The sequence below is a fragment of the Eurytemora carolleeae genome, unplaced genomic scaffold (assembly GCF_000591075.1).
Source record: "Eurytemora carolleeae unplaced genomic scaffold, Eaff_2.0 scaffold13, whole genome shotgun sequence".
NCBI classification, from domain to species: Eukaryota; Metazoa; Arthropoda; class Copepoda; order Calanoida; family Temoridae; genus Eurytemora; species Eurytemora carolleeae.
Window position 1 is genome coordinate 5,387 of NW_019402181.1, and position 15,501 is coordinate 20,887.

The following is a 15,501-nucleotide window of genomic DNA, read 5'->3' on the forward strand; positions in this document are numbered from 1 at the left end:
ATGTTTTCACTCCACCAAGATTATGAATGATACTTAACTTTTTATAGATCTCAGTATTGTTTAGGAGAGAAATATAACCTTCATTTTTCCATGGAAAGGTATGAATGATTTACCTGAAATGTCATTTATGCTTCGATCACGTAAACCTTTTAATCTTTGTGACAGAAACAAAGAATCTCAAGAACTGACGAGGGTCAACCCAGACCGAAATATATTTTCAATAAATGTAGAACTATCATCTACTTTATTTACTCTACAGAGGTTTGGTCCATCACCATCACCGAATTTAAAATAAAACAACAACGTACATCCAGTCTGAATCCACATATTTTCTGTCATATCATATAATTCAAAATCCGACAAAAAAGACTGAAGAAACTTTGATCTTTAAAATACAAAGACCTACTAAAAAGTATAATTAGCAAAGACAAAATATCTTCAAATGGGTTCTAAAGATAAGGCTTGCTGACTTTCAACCAGGGCCTCTGATTTACCGTGGGAGAAAACAATAAAATAAACGGAATAAATATTTTCTTAAATATTTATTCAAATATTAAAAATATAAGGGATATCCGAATAGCAATGAGGAAGATATTTTTTGTCGCATTTCTATCCAATAACTTTTATAGAAAAACCAGAACTGAAAATAATCAATTTTAAGAAGGGTCGTTTGAAATTAAATCAACAGTCTTAATAAGCCAAAAAGGTATGATGGGTTGGGGGGTTCTTCTATCTTCCTACCTTTCAGCTGTTCATGGAGGTACAGGCTTTTCACTTTACACTGTACACTGCAAAGTACAGCAAACCCATTGATAATAATTTGATTTTTAAAATATTTGTTTAATATATTTAAGAATTGGATTTTTTTAAATTTTCGAAATATGTGTCTCTGTGTGATGTACATTGTACATTATACATACAATGTACAATTATTTTATATTTTATACCACCTACTTCAATTGTAACCCAGGAATTCTGGTTATTATAGAATACACTACAATATAGAATTATAAACATTAAAAAAGCTTTCAGTTTGGTTAATATTTGTAAAAACTATTTTGTTGGCTTTACTTCCGGAGTAATAGCTTTCATTTCCTTCCTATTCCTGCCCTCTAGCCTGTCCTAGCCTGCTCAAAACAATTTATTAAAAAGTCCGACTTTTTCTTAATTAATCATAAAGCACTCTAGTAATGTAATACTTTTACACAACATACAACAAAACACAAGGGGGGGGCAGGGTGTTGAAAGCGAAGGAAGGGACTAAAAGAAAGAGGGGGGGGGGTTGAAAAGGGACTTACGGTTTTTTTCAGATGAATTGCACATTTTTAACTTGAGAAAATCATATGATATTGTTCTACTCTTAATTTGCTTTGATTGCTTTTTTTACCAATTTTATTATTGAAATAAAAAATGAATCTAGTTTATGGAAATATCGCAAAAGCACTCCATATGTCCCAAAAGCACTCCATATGTCCCAAAAGCACTCCATATGTCCATTATCCAAATTATAATGGTCCAAATATTTATTGGCATTATTGCAGCCTTGATTTTTTTAGTATGCGTTGGTTTTTTTCCTACTTTTATAGGGCTACCCACAAAAAAAATGAGATTTTAAACTGCACTGTACGGAATTTGTTTAGTATTTTTTCTTAAATTCAGGGTTCCCTTGCAGTTTAAAACTAGCTCTTTTCTGTACATTTAGTAAACCATTAAGATACTAAATTGAAGGTGAAAACCAAAAATCAAGCTTCAAATCCTCATATTTTGATAGTTTTGGTAAAATCCTTTAATACTCGGCGAAGTGGGAATATGCTGGGTAGTAATTCAATGTGAGGATGGTTTTGGTAAAATCCTTTAATACTCGGATATAGTTCTCTAATTGGCACAATTTACAGGAGTAAGTATTATATACCTCTAACTGCCCTCTAACTATGTATATTATAATATATAACACTTGCACTGTTAACAGTTGAAAAATACAAAATGAAGTTTTTGTAAAAAATATTTGTTTTTACCACTGAATGCAATTTAATTTCGTATTATTTCTTTCTACCCTTACTTATTTTTCGTTTTTGTTCATTTTCACTTTAAAAAATAAAATTAGGTTATTTGATATTGGGCAATTTTTCTTCTCTTTCTCTTTTTATACTAATTTTCATGTAGATTCTATTTTTCTTCTCCTTTCTACATCTCATTAAATTCTTTTTTTTTAGCTTTTTTTTCTCTAAAATTCCTTTCTCCCCTGTCTTTAGCTGTAACCATTGTATGCCTCAGGATACGTTTTCCCAGACAGTTTGGTGCCATTGCACAGTTGAGATGGAAATATACCCTCATTTCAGATAGTAGTCACGCACTCATAGATAGACATACTGGCAGACATAGATAGATAGTTGGATAGTAGATAGATAGATAGATAGATAGATAGATAGATAGATAGATAGATAGATAGATAGATTGATAGATAGATAGATAGATAGATAAATAGATACATAGATACATAGATACATAGATACATAGATACATAGATAGATAGTTGGATAGATAGATAGATAGATAGATAGATAGATAGATAGATAGATAGATAGATAGATAGATAGATAGAGAGATAGATAGATAGATAGATAGATAGATAGATAGATAGATAGAGAGATAGATACATAGATAGATACATAGATACATAGATACATAGATATATAGATACATAGATAGATATAAAGATAGATAGATCAGAGAAGTATATGGGGGGCATGATGTATCCCCCCCCCACCCTGGAATGTAAACAAATGTAAAGGTTAAAATATCTGTATATGCCCCTGATAAGGCTATATCACAGGTAGTAAATATGTTGCCCTGATTGAATACCTGAATCCTGTAATTAGAATTTCCTTGTAGACTTATAGGCAGACATATACACCATAGAATACATAGATCTTGACTACTATGAAAAGTTGAATCAATTTTTAAGTCTGGAAGACTTTGAAGTGTCGCAGCGCCTTTGACATTGATTTTACATTTCGGTGATGGTAATGGACCAAACCTCTGTAGAGTAAAAAAGTAGATATTAGTTCCACATTTATTGAAAATATATTTCGGTCTGGGTTGACCCTAGTCAGTTCTTGAGATTGTTTCTGTCACGAAGATTAAAAACTCGCTTTATATTTTTTGTCGTCCTAGACATGTACTTTGAAACAAAAAGAACTTTTTTAACTGAAGTTTTTAATTATTTGGCAAAATTTTCATAGATTTCTAATTGAGAGCTTGCAATCTTTGAATTATTAAGGGGGGGGGGCAGCTAATTTAACACAGCAAAACAGGACAGCCAGAAAACAAGAACATTGGAAAAATGATTATATGCATTAAATACATGTATCAATAAATTTGTTTTATAAAAAATCGGGAAATTTTTTTTAAATTGTTAAAAAATTGTCAAAAACTAAATTGTATTTTAAAAAGAAAGTTGAAAACAATAAAAGTTGCACTATGAAGAATGCACGGTTGATGTTCTGCACAGTGCAGTGTGCACGTATTTTACATTAATATAAGCACGAACGTATTTACGTTTCCAAGCAAATAAAACACGATTGTCACGTAAACACAGAACAGTTATAACAGATTTAATTACTACATACCTTCCTTAGAACTAAAGTGTGTAGAGAAAAATCTCATTCAAGGAAAGCTACGAAAGAAGTTGATTTCTTGTAAAATATTATTTTCTTCTTCTTCTATTTTCAACTAGCTTGGGAACCCAGCCTTGTCTGGAAAGAAACAGAGATTACTGCTTTATAGTTTTTAAAGGGAGGTTTGATAATAATAGTGATATGGTATATTCAATTCGTAATCACCGTTAATAAGAATATATAAAAACCAGGCTTTAAAAGCGCTCGAAGCCCATCGCTTCTATGTTTTTCAACCTTATTATAAAACCAAGGTTGTTTACTCTCGATGCTCTCCATTGTACGGAAAGTGCTATCTCCTAAGAAAGAAAGATAAAAAACCTAATATGACGTCACTCTAGCCTCTAACACCGACCTTATTATACAACCTTGGTTGAAAACATAGAAGATGGACTTGGAGCTCTTTCAACTTTTAATTGCGGCTCTATCTGTGAACATCTTCTCTTAGAACAATATAAAACAAAAACAAAAAATTCGCGGATTTAGAGATATTTTTTCGGGCATTTTTAAATTGTACAAAAGTCCAATTTTGGACACAAATGGACAGAGACAAGCAAAGTATGTATATAGAAGAGAAATTGACCATGACTGAGAAAAATGATGGCATCCATCAGCAAAAGGATGACAGCAATGATTACGAAAAAGAATCCCAGATCTTTTAGAAAAATTATAAAACCAAATTTACAACATACTTCATATTATCAAAAATTCAAAAGTGCTTCTCTCCTGATGAAAAAAAGGCTGTTATCAAATCGTATCTATTCTTTTCGGAATAAGGTTCTTTCTTTAACACCCTTTATCAGTAATCCAGGGAGTCTAGTTGGTCCAGGCGCGTAGTGGAGGTTTAGCCAAGGGGGGTGCATTTTTTTGTGCACTATCCTAACGGTTGATGTACCCTAAAAAAACCGTTATTTAGAAAAAAAATAAAGTTTAAAATCTATATTAATCTACTTGAATATTGTAAATAAGATTAAGGTTACAAGATAAGAACTTGAGAAATAATCATAAAATGGACAAATTGTGACGTTGTCGATTAATAAAAAAGTAAAATTTTTCAGTATATATGTGTAAGTTTACTGTTTAATAAATTAGAGTCTGCCTCTGGCTCTAGGGGGGGGGCGACTAGGGGGTGCATGTCTAGGGGGCACAAGGGTACTAGCCCCCCCCCAACTACCCGCCTGCTTTGGTCACTTAGCTTTTCCCTCTGTATGTTGTCAGATTCAAGCGTTTTTATTATTGGACATTGTGCATAGTTTGTTTTATTGATTATATTACTATTTGTTTGGAAAATTGCAAAACCAGAAGGTATGGAGGGGAAGGAAGGGAAGGGGGCCGGAAGGAGATTGGAGGGGGTGGATGAAAGGAAAATGGGAGGGGGGAAGAGTCTAACCAATAGGAACAATGAAAATTTCTCTTTATTTCCTGCTACTGTCAAATCATTTGATTGAAGGACTGTATTATACTCATTAGTGGTTTCAGGCTTATATATCCAGCTCTTCTTATATGCTTGGATATATACAGGGTGGTTTCAGGCTCATATATCCAGCTCTTCTTATATATTTGGATATATACAGGGTGGTTTCAGGCTCATATATCCAGCTCTTCTTATATACTTGGATATATACAGGGTGGTTTCAGGCTCATATATCCAGCTCTTCTTATATACTTGGATATATACAGGGTGGTTTCAGGCTCATATATCCAGCTCTTCTTATATACNTACAGTTTGGACTACCTACTGTACAGTTTGGACTACCTACTGTACAGTTTGGACTACCTACTGTACAGTCGACCCAGCACGTTTTATGCAACCAGTGTAGCCTGGTAAAATCACAATGCCGGTTGAATGGGTTAATACCACAATATAGTAAATATAAATCTATTCTCTTTGGCTAATACAGTGATTTGGGTTTAACAAGTCATCATAATCTAATTAACGATCTAATTCTAGTTAAGTTTAACGAATTCTGAACTTCGGCATCAGTGGGTTACTTCCCTCTCTTTACCCTTTCAAATCTTTTTAATTAGATTTAGTTTATAGATAGAGGGATGAAGTACTAGATACATAGATCGGAAGATACAAGGATAGATAGATAGATAGACAGATAGAAAGTTAGATAGATGGATTGAAAGTCGGAAAAGGAAATTTAAAAGTTTATTAATCTTTCAAAGGTTCTGAAATAGAGTTATCTGATACTTTTACTCTTCTATCTTCCTACCTTTCAGCTATTCATGGAGGTACAGGCTTATACTCTTCTATCTTCCTACCTTTCAGCTGTTCATGGAGGTACAGGCTCATACTCTTCTATCTTCCTACCTTTCAGCTGTTCATGGAGGTACAGGCTTATACTCTTCTATCTTCAATTGATAGCTAAGATCATGCCCATTGGTTTGGCATTGATCGATTAAGAGCTTGTTTCCTTGTTGACATTATTAGCTGAGCTTGCGTCCGTGTTGACATTGATAGCTTACGTGTTGTACCTGGATTGATACAGATCTGGAAGCAGTTTTACGAGTATGGTATTTACTACAGGTTGACTTTTAGATGGAAAAATTAGGCAAAGCTGGGTTTCCAAACTAGTATATTGCACACTGTGGATTCATGTTTTGAGGTCATTAGTTAAGATGCTTAATGTAAATTTCAAGAAATGAAAGGTAGACAGTTTTTAGGAACAAAAAAAATGTTAGAGGCCAAATACGTTTGTTTATACCTTTTTGAAGATCAGTGGAGGTTCTCACAATTCCGAGGATAGGGAGGTCTATAGAGGATAACGGAGGTTAGAAGAAATAAGCCTGCAGGAAGGGAGGAGGGGGAGGATTTGTTTAATTTTGTTAATTACTAAATATTGGAAACCCTGTAAGCTTAGATAATAAATATCCCTGATCCCTCTTCTATCTTCCAACCTTTCANTTTTTTCATGATAAAAATATTTTATTGCAATAGTGGAAAAAAAATTTCAAAAATTTCTCATTGTTTAAAATATTTATACCTTTTTCTTTTGTTTACTCTATAGCAAAGTCCCAATGCTTCAGCAGCTGCTGTTCCTTCATCAAGTAGAGAAGCATTTGCAACATCCAAACCTGTGAGGTCTGTTATGATTGTCTGGTAGTTCAACAAAGATTCAAGACGTCCCTGTAAACAAAGCACAAATATACACTTTGTATAAGGAAAAATGTTTGGTGGATATAAACAAAATTCTTAACTTCTTTATATAATTTCTTAAAAATGTTAAGGATAAAACTGATTCTATTAAAAGTCTGACCTGTGCAATCTCTGGCTGATATGGTGTATACTGGGTCGTCCACCCTGGATTTTCGAACATATTCCTCAGGATGGTGTGGGGGATAGCAGTGTTGTAATATCCCATACCAATATAAGATCTCCAGATCTAAACAGATAATTTTCCTTTTTCCTGAAAAATGATGATCTTAAAGAGAAATATATTCACTGCACAACAGTACCCTTAGAAGCATCTAAGGGAGGTATGGAGGGAGTGCTTATGAATGTACTATGAAAGGGGTTAAAGGTTAAAATTCTATTTATTTTAGTAGAATAACCAGCCTACTTAATACTTAAACAAACCTCGCCTCTTTAGACCATCATTTTTTTACTTTAAATTTCCCACGCACTCCTATGTGGATTTCACCCTTCTCTTCAACTGTTTCAAAGTTACGACATGGATCAAAATTGAAACTTAAAATTGTTGCTAGAAAATCATCAAAAATATATAAGTTTTCTTTACACTTATTCTAAGTTATTTAGATTTTTTGCTGTGAATTCTTTTTACATTGCAATTTATTTGATGCTATCTATTTAAGTTTTCATTCTCTCTCCTCTTTTAAATACAAATATTAAAATTTAAATCTTTACATTTTGTTTTAAAAACATTTAGAAAGTTAAGTATAGGATTATTCAAATATCCAATAAATCAATTTATCTATAATCTGCTCTAGTTCCTCTCAAGGGATTGGGCATAGAATTTAATAAGGGTCATCATTAATAATGGCCGATATAACTAAATCTAGGGGGGGGGATATCTGAAAGGATTAAGTGGTTCTGTTGTGAATCACTTATGAGGCCCAAATTTAACGAATTTAAGCCGCGGCTCAAATATGAGATGTGGTTCAAACGTGGTTGGTTCCACCCGAAATTGTATCAAATGTTTCGAGACTTAGGCCGGCGCTTAATTGGAACTGGAATGTTGGCGGATCAGCGACGTGGTTTAAATTATTTAAATTCGGCCTCTGGTCTCTTAAAATCACTCTAAAAAGTCCTTAAAAATTAATATTGACGAGTAAACTTGAAATAAATCAATTCATAAATCAATAGAATAAAATAAATACTTAATAATGCTAATCTAGTATGATATCATGATTATCCAATTCAGATTTAAACATTCATTCCAGAAAATGTTTAATTGAAAGAAAACAAATCAAGGATTTTCTACAGTGGAATAGATGGATAGGATGAAAAGATAGATAGGATGAATAGATAGATAGGATGAATTATTGGATAAAATGAATAAATGGATAGCATGAAGAGATGGATAGGATGAATATATGAATAGGATGAATAGATTAATAGGATGAATAGATGAATAGGATGAATAGGATGAATCAGTAGATAGGATGAATAGATAGATAGGATGAATTATTGGATAAAATGAATAAATGGATAGCATGAAGAGATGGATAGCATGAATAGATGAATAGGATGAATAGATTAATAGGATGAATAGATGAATAGGATGAATAGGATGAATCAGTAGATAGGATGAATAAATGGATAGCATGAATAGATGAATAGGATGAATAGATGAATAGGATAAATAGATGAATAGGATGAATAGATGAATAGGATGAATAGATGAATAGGATGAATAGATGAATAGGATGAATAGATGAATAGGATGAATAGATGAATAGGATGAATAGGATGAATATATGAATAGGATGAGTATATGAATAGGTCAAATAGATAGATATATTAACTAAACATGTTACTATTTTCTTTTTATCAAAATTTTATAACCAAGAATGAATACTCCCCAAAAATACTAATTTTCTACCACCCTTTAATAATCTTCAGCCTGTCATCGCTGACCTTTATCATTTCTAAATTCTGCCAAAATAAACAGCCTGAGATAAAGTATGGTAGGTTTACATCAGCCTATTAAAAATATATAGGAATTGTCCAATAAGAGTTTGTAGTTAGTGTTTAGTTACATTTTTTACAATTAGTTCGGTTAAATTATTTGCCTCCACTTAACTAAATTTAACTAGGGGCTTTCAAAGTAAAGAAAATGAAAAGAATATATATCTAGATTGTAGACTGTAGGTGTATGTGTATATTGTGTAGTATAGTGGAAAAGAATATACATCTAAATTGTAGACTGTAGGTGTATGTGTATACTGTATATTGTGTAGTATAGTGGAAAATAATATATATCTAGATTGTAGACTGTAGGTGTATGTGTATATTGTGTAGTATAGTGGAAAAGAATATATATCTAGATTGTAGACTATAGGTGTATGTGTATATTATGTAGTATAGTGGAAAAGAATATATATCTAGATTACCTGTAAGCTTTGTTTGATCTCAATACCTTATAACTTTTCCAGAGGGAAACTTTGGAATCCAGTTCTCATGTAGGGAGCAAAATTAGAAATATTTCATAAACTTCTTCAGAAAATTGAATTATTCTCTTTAGATAATTTCAAATGACAACATATTTTTTAAATAGAAAAAAATAAACAAAAAGATTTACAAAATATATTTCATAATCCAAACAATTTACATCTTTTTGTCCTTTTTTTGAAATTTCTCAAAAAGTGATTTATATTAATGATTATTGTTTTCATAACAAACCTTTCACCTTGAATAGATAAAACTGTTTTAAATGTTTTTACATGCAATAGAATCCACAATGACATACAATGAAGTTACCACATTTCAGCAGAATCCTTCTCATCCTGAGGAGTTCCATCGTTTACAATGTAAGGAGACTCATAGGACTCCATAGGTGGGCAGGTGCACACTAAGTTCTTATCTCCATAGCTGTCATCAATTCGTCCAACGCTGGGCCATAGTTTACGGTCAGATGTAACGAAAGGTGCTGGGAAAGCTGCTATTTCTCTAGTGTAAGGCCTATCCCAGTCTGAGGAAAATATTTGCTTGAGAGTATGTGGAGATTTCTTCACAGGGTTGTTGAGGCGGTCAATCTTCCCCTCTTCTATATCAGCAATTTCTCTCCTGATGTAGATCAGGGCATCACAGAATCTATCAAGCTCCTTCTTATCCTCAGATTCTGTAGGCTCAATCATAAGGGTACCGGTCACTGGCCAAGACATGGTTGGTGCATGGTAACCGTAGTCCATCAAACGTTTGGCAATGTCAATGGCCTCGATTCCTGCAGTCTTCTTGAAATCTCTAACATCTATGATAAATTCATGAGCAACAAGTCCATTCTGACCCTTGTGCAAGGTTTTGTAGTGCTTGTTAAGACGATTGGACATGTAGTTAGCATTGAGAATTGCTACTTGAGTAGCTCTCTTTAACCCTCTTCCACCCATCATCTTGATGTATGCCCAGGAAATTGGAAGGATTGCTGCAGAACCATAAGGAGCAGCACTAACAACACCAAATGGTTTCGCCAATTTACCCATGTAAGTAGCAGATCCTGTAGCTATAACAGGATGAGAAGGTAAGAAGGGAGCAAGATGAGCTTTAACTCCAATAGGTCCCATTCCTGGCCCACCTCCTCCATGAGGAATGCAGAAAGTTTTGTGCAGGTTAAGATGACTTACATCTGATCCATAATCTCCAGGACGGCAAAGACCAACTTGAGCATTCATATTAGCACCATCAAGGTATACCTGTCCCCCAGCTTCATGGACAAGATCACAAATCTCAGCAACTGTTGCTTCAAACACACCATTGGTTGAAGGGTAAGTTATCATGAGACATGCAAGATTGTCTTTATGAGCAGCAATTTTACTCTTGACATCATCCATATCAATTGTACCATCTGTTTTTGTCTTGATTGGCACAACATTCATGCCAGCCATCTGAGCAGATGCTGGGTTAGTTCCATGAGCAGACAGGGGGATGAGGCAGACATTCCTGTTAATTTGATCTTTTGACTCAAGATATGACATAATTGCTCTAAGCCCAGCATATTCACCTTGAGCTCCACTGTTAGGTTGGAAGGAAATATGATCATAACCAGTTATCTCACACAGGTCTCTCTCAAGCTCTTCAAACAGTTGCCTATACCCAAAAGCTTGGTCAGGAGGGGCAAATGGATGAATATTTGTAAACCCTGGGAAACTGCAAGGCATCATTTCAGTAGTTGAGTTCAGTTTCATGGTACAGGATCCCAAGGGTATCATGGAGTGGACAAGAGACACATCTTTGTTCTCCAGTCTCTTCATATACCTAACTATGTCTGTCTCTGATTGATGAGAGTTGAAGACTGGGTGAGTCAGAAACTGTGAAGTTCTCTGGAAGACTTCTGAAGAAAGGATTGATCCCTCGGGATACATTGGAGATACTACACCTTCAGCTACCTGATAAATGGTCTTAGGACACTGGAACACCCATAGAAGGTCTGTTATATCCTTTTGATTCACAGTTTCATCCAGTGATACTCCAACAGATCCATCAGCAAAGTATCGCAAGTTGATCTTCTGTTCTGCTGCCCTTGTCTTAATTTCTGATATGTCTAGTCTGGTGTTTACTTTAATGGTATCAAAGAACAATTCATTTTCAATGATATTTCCAGACTCTCTCAGACCTTTAGCAAGAAGCAGAGCTGCATTATGTACTCTTCGTGCAATGACTTCAAGTCCCTAAAATTATGAACAGTTTGACTTGTTGAATAAACTTAAATGCTTCCTAAATAATCTTACCTCTGGTCCATGGTATACAGCATACATTGCTGATATGTTTGCCAAAAGAGCTTGTGCTGTGCAAATATTGGAAGTCGCCTTATCTCTTCGAATATGCTGTTCTCTTGTCTGCAGTGCCAATCTGAAGCACTCATTTCCATCTGCATCTCTGGTCACTCCAATCATTCTGCCAGGCATATGCCTAACATACTGGTTCTTGGTAGCAAAGAATCCTTAAAAATAGAACATTGATTCTCATTAAGGTAAACTGGCATAATTAAAAAAATTACCAGCATGGGGTCCTCCATATCCCATGGGGACTCCAAACCTCTGACTAGTTCCTAGAGCAACATCAACCCCAAATTCTCCAGGAGGTTTCAGAATAGTCAAAGCTAGAAGGTCAGTAGCACAAATAGTAAGGGTTCCATTTTTCCTAAAAAATATTTTTACAGATTTGTCCAAATATTAGCTGAAATATTTATCTTACTTGGCTTCAGCAACAATATCTGAGAAGTTGTGGATTGATCCCTCAGTGTCAGGATATTGGAAGATGATGCCTCCGATATCTTTTCCAGAGAAGTCTACAGTGTTGATGTCTACAACCTCTATCTTGATACCAAAAGGTCCTGCTCGGGTCTCAACACAACTAATGGTCTGGGGATGAAGCTTGTTGGACAACAGAAATCTAAACAGATTGCCATTCTTTTTCGCAACAATCAGAATTATAGAATCAGAGATAATTTTTATGTTTTCTTTTTTTCATGATAAAAATATTTTATTGCAATAGTGGAAAAAAAATTTCAAAAATTTCTCATTGTTTAAAATATTTATACCTTTTTCTTTTGTTTACTCTATAGCAAAGTCCCAATGCTTCAGCAGCTGCTGTTCCTTCATCAAGTAGAGAAGCATTTGCAACATCCAAACCTGTGAGGTCTGTTATGATTGTCTGGTAGTTCAACAAAGATTCAAGACGTCCCTGTAAACAAAGCACAAATATACACTTTGTATAAGGAAAAATGTTTGGTGGATATAAACAAAATTCTTAACTTCTTTATATAATTTCTTAAAAATGTTAAGGATAAAACTGATTCTATTAAAAGTCTGACCTGTGCAATCTCTGGCTGATATGGTGTATACTGGGTCGTCCACCCTGGATTTTCGAACATATTCCTCAGGATGGTGTGGGGGATAGCAGTGTTGTAATATCCCATACCAATATAAGATCTCCAGATCTAAACAGATAATTTTCCTTTTTCCTGAAAAATGATGATCTTAAAGAGAAATATATTCACTGCACAACAGTACCCTTAGAAGCATCTAAGCAGATGTCACTGTATTACTATCTGGAATAGTGTTAAATTATTTCAATTTCCTTCTTTGACCCCTGCTGCATAAGTCCACATATCACTTTTATAGAGGAACTACAATTGGAAATAGTATTTTTCAGATGTTTTACTTAAACTAAGATTTAAAGGGTACAACTAGAATCAGGCATGCACCTCTTCAACTCTCTGAGGGTCATGCTAAATTACGTCACCATCTGTTTAAAAATTGAATTTTACCTGATTTCTTGCAGCAATCTGCTGCACTCTTTTGATCACCTCATACTCAGACAAGGGAGTATCTTAAAAGTTTTTGAGAAATTTTTAACCTAAAATATTTTTTTTCATTTTTGGTTTTTTTATATTACCTAAAAGTAAGTCTCTATTGAGTTTGATATTGTCAGGAACAGCTGCGTTGGTTAGTTCATCAAGGGAGGCATATCCAAGCTGCTTTAGCATTTTCCTAAACAAACCTGGAGATTAATTCAGGATTTTTTCTAATTTTTTAAACTGAACATACATTTTGTCTGGTAAGGGCGAATTTTTATATATTTTGTTTTTTTTTGTCTCTCAATTTTTAAGAACAGTTTTTTATAGATTTTAAAGTAAGGTTGGGTCACAAAAGAAAATAGTTCAAATATCTCGTTCTGCTGCATCTGTATATATATAAGTTTATGAAAACCCCCATCTGCAACAGATCTTTATTTCTTCTATGTCTACACTGGTATTAAAAAAAAACAAGGAAAAGCAGATTAAAGTTTTAAATATTTTTTATAGCATGGTCACATTATCATGAAAAATGCAGAAAGAAATTCGTGCAATTCAAAAGCCTATTTGAAAAGAGTGTACAGAAAAGTTGGATCATAATTTTACACACTTCTAAAGAATCCCAAAATAATCCCAAAATTTCTGATACTTGACCATAACTTTGATGTTTCAAATTTTGCTATTTGTGACCAAAGTTTGAAATTTTAAAGGTTTGCACCATCAGGTTTCAAATATCACTGTAAACTCTGGTTTATCTGAAGTACCAGACTGTGTTTAAGGAAGCTAGTTCTACAGTATGCATACAAACTATAAGACGGCCAAAACAGGACAGTACACCAAATAAATCATCTCCTATTACAAAAATATACAAACAAACATATTAAAACTTGCCTGGCATCATGTTTCCTGGGTCCGATATGCCTAGCAGGGAAGTCAGCTACTGGAGGTATAATTTCATCCAGTTTGGTCGGGGGAATTGTTCCTAGCATTCTAACTCCCTCCCGGACTAGTGAGAGAGGAAAAAAGGTTAAACAAATGTTTATTTTGGAGTCAATTTCTTTAAAAGTTATGCAAGTTGTATATCTTCCTGGTATTTTAAACTAGTCCCCCACTTCTACCTGCTTCTTTGAATCTACCTCCTCCCCCATTTGAAACTAGCCCCCCCCCCCTTCTACCTACCGTTTGAAACTAACCCCCCTTCTACCTGCCATTTGAAACTACCCCCCTTCTACCTGCCATTTGAAACTATCCAACCCACTATTACCTGGCATTTAAATTATCCAACCCACTTCATTTGCCATTTGTAACTATCCAACCCACTTCTATCTGCCATTTGAAACTATCCAACCCACTTCTACCTGCCATTTGGAACTATCCAACCCACTTCTATCTGCCATTTTAAACTATCCAACCCACTTCTACCTGCCATTTGTAACTATCCAACCAACTTCTATCTGCCATTTGAAACTATCCAAGCCACTTCTAACTGCCATTTGGAACTATCCAACCCACTTCTATCTGCCATTTGAAACTATCCAACCCACTTCTACCTGGCATTTAAAGCTATTCAACCCACTTGTACCTGCCATTTTCTCCAGCTGTAGCTCTAAGCATAATTGCTCTAAGACTTGTCTCGTCTTGATCCTACCCAAACGATACATTTTGTCTGATATTAAGCAAATATTTTTTACAAAACAGGAAACTTTTAACGTTTCTTTATATTATTTCAAGTAATTCATAGTAATAATTTCTTAATTCTTAATTATTCACACCACTAATAAATGGTTTTAAGGGGAAGTAAATGCAACCGTAGAAACCCTTCAGCCATCTCTTTTTATCTTCCCCTCTTTATCTTTATATAATGAATAGCTCCTGTAGGATTCGGAAACCGGAAAAACAGGTTCGTCTAGCCTCCAAAAGATGACAAAATTATTTTAAAAATTAATTTTATGATTTGACAAAAAAATACAATTATTCAAACACTTTTACATGGAACATTGTTTGGTTTTTGGTTTTATAAGTTTCTAAGTTTGATAAGTATGATTGTTTATGTATGAGATGGTTGTATGATGTTTATCTCTAAACCAGTCTGGTCCAGAATCCTAGTTCCCTAGATACAACCTGGAGACAAGTTCGGGAGATTTCAACTCCTTGATGGAAAGATGCAACCTCGCGCAGACAAATAAAGCCATATAGATAGACAGTAAACACAATGGCGTAGTTAGATTTTTCTCTCAGGTACAAAAAGAAATATCGCCGTAATTACAAGCGAGCCTCAATTAAAAAAAAAGTAACTGCCAATTTACAATTTACGACTTACAATAATGTAAATTTTTCTGTCTTAAAGG

General features: G+C 34.2%; 1 protein-coding gene and 1 long non-coding RNA gene across 2 annotated transcripts; both read right to left on the reverse strand.

Moving 5' to 3' along the window:
- Positions 1–6,723: 6,723 nt before the first annotated feature.
- Positions 6,724–7,090, reverse strand: LOC111718176 (uncharacterized). Its single transcript, XR_002769000.1, has 2 exons — positions 6,938–7,090; positions 6,724–6,807 (listed from the first exon to the last, which is right to left on the reverse strand). It is a non-coding gene; the product is annotated as an uncharacterized LOC111718176 (long non-coding RNA).
- A 2,343-nt stretch (positions 7,091–9,433) lies between these two features.
- LOC111718164 (glycine dehydrogenase (decarboxylating), mitochondrial) lies at positions 9,434–14,816 on the reverse strand. The gene is made up of 10 exons (XM_023493681.1): positions 14,736–14,816; positions 14,045–14,159; positions 13,255–13,349; positions 13,127–13,188; positions 12,671–12,796; positions 12,398–12,540; positions 12,052–12,249; positions 11,855–11,997; positions 11,586–11,797; positions 9,434–11,525 (listed from the first exon to the last, which is right to left on the reverse strand). The coding sequence occupies exons 1-10, from the start codon at positions 14,812–14,814 to the stop codon at positions 9,618–9,620; spliced, it is 3,081 nt and encodes a 1,026-aa protein (XP_023349449.1). The 5' UTR covers positions 14,815–14,816; the 3' UTR covers positions 9,434–9,617.
- Positions 14,817–15,501: the final 685 nt, after the last annotated feature.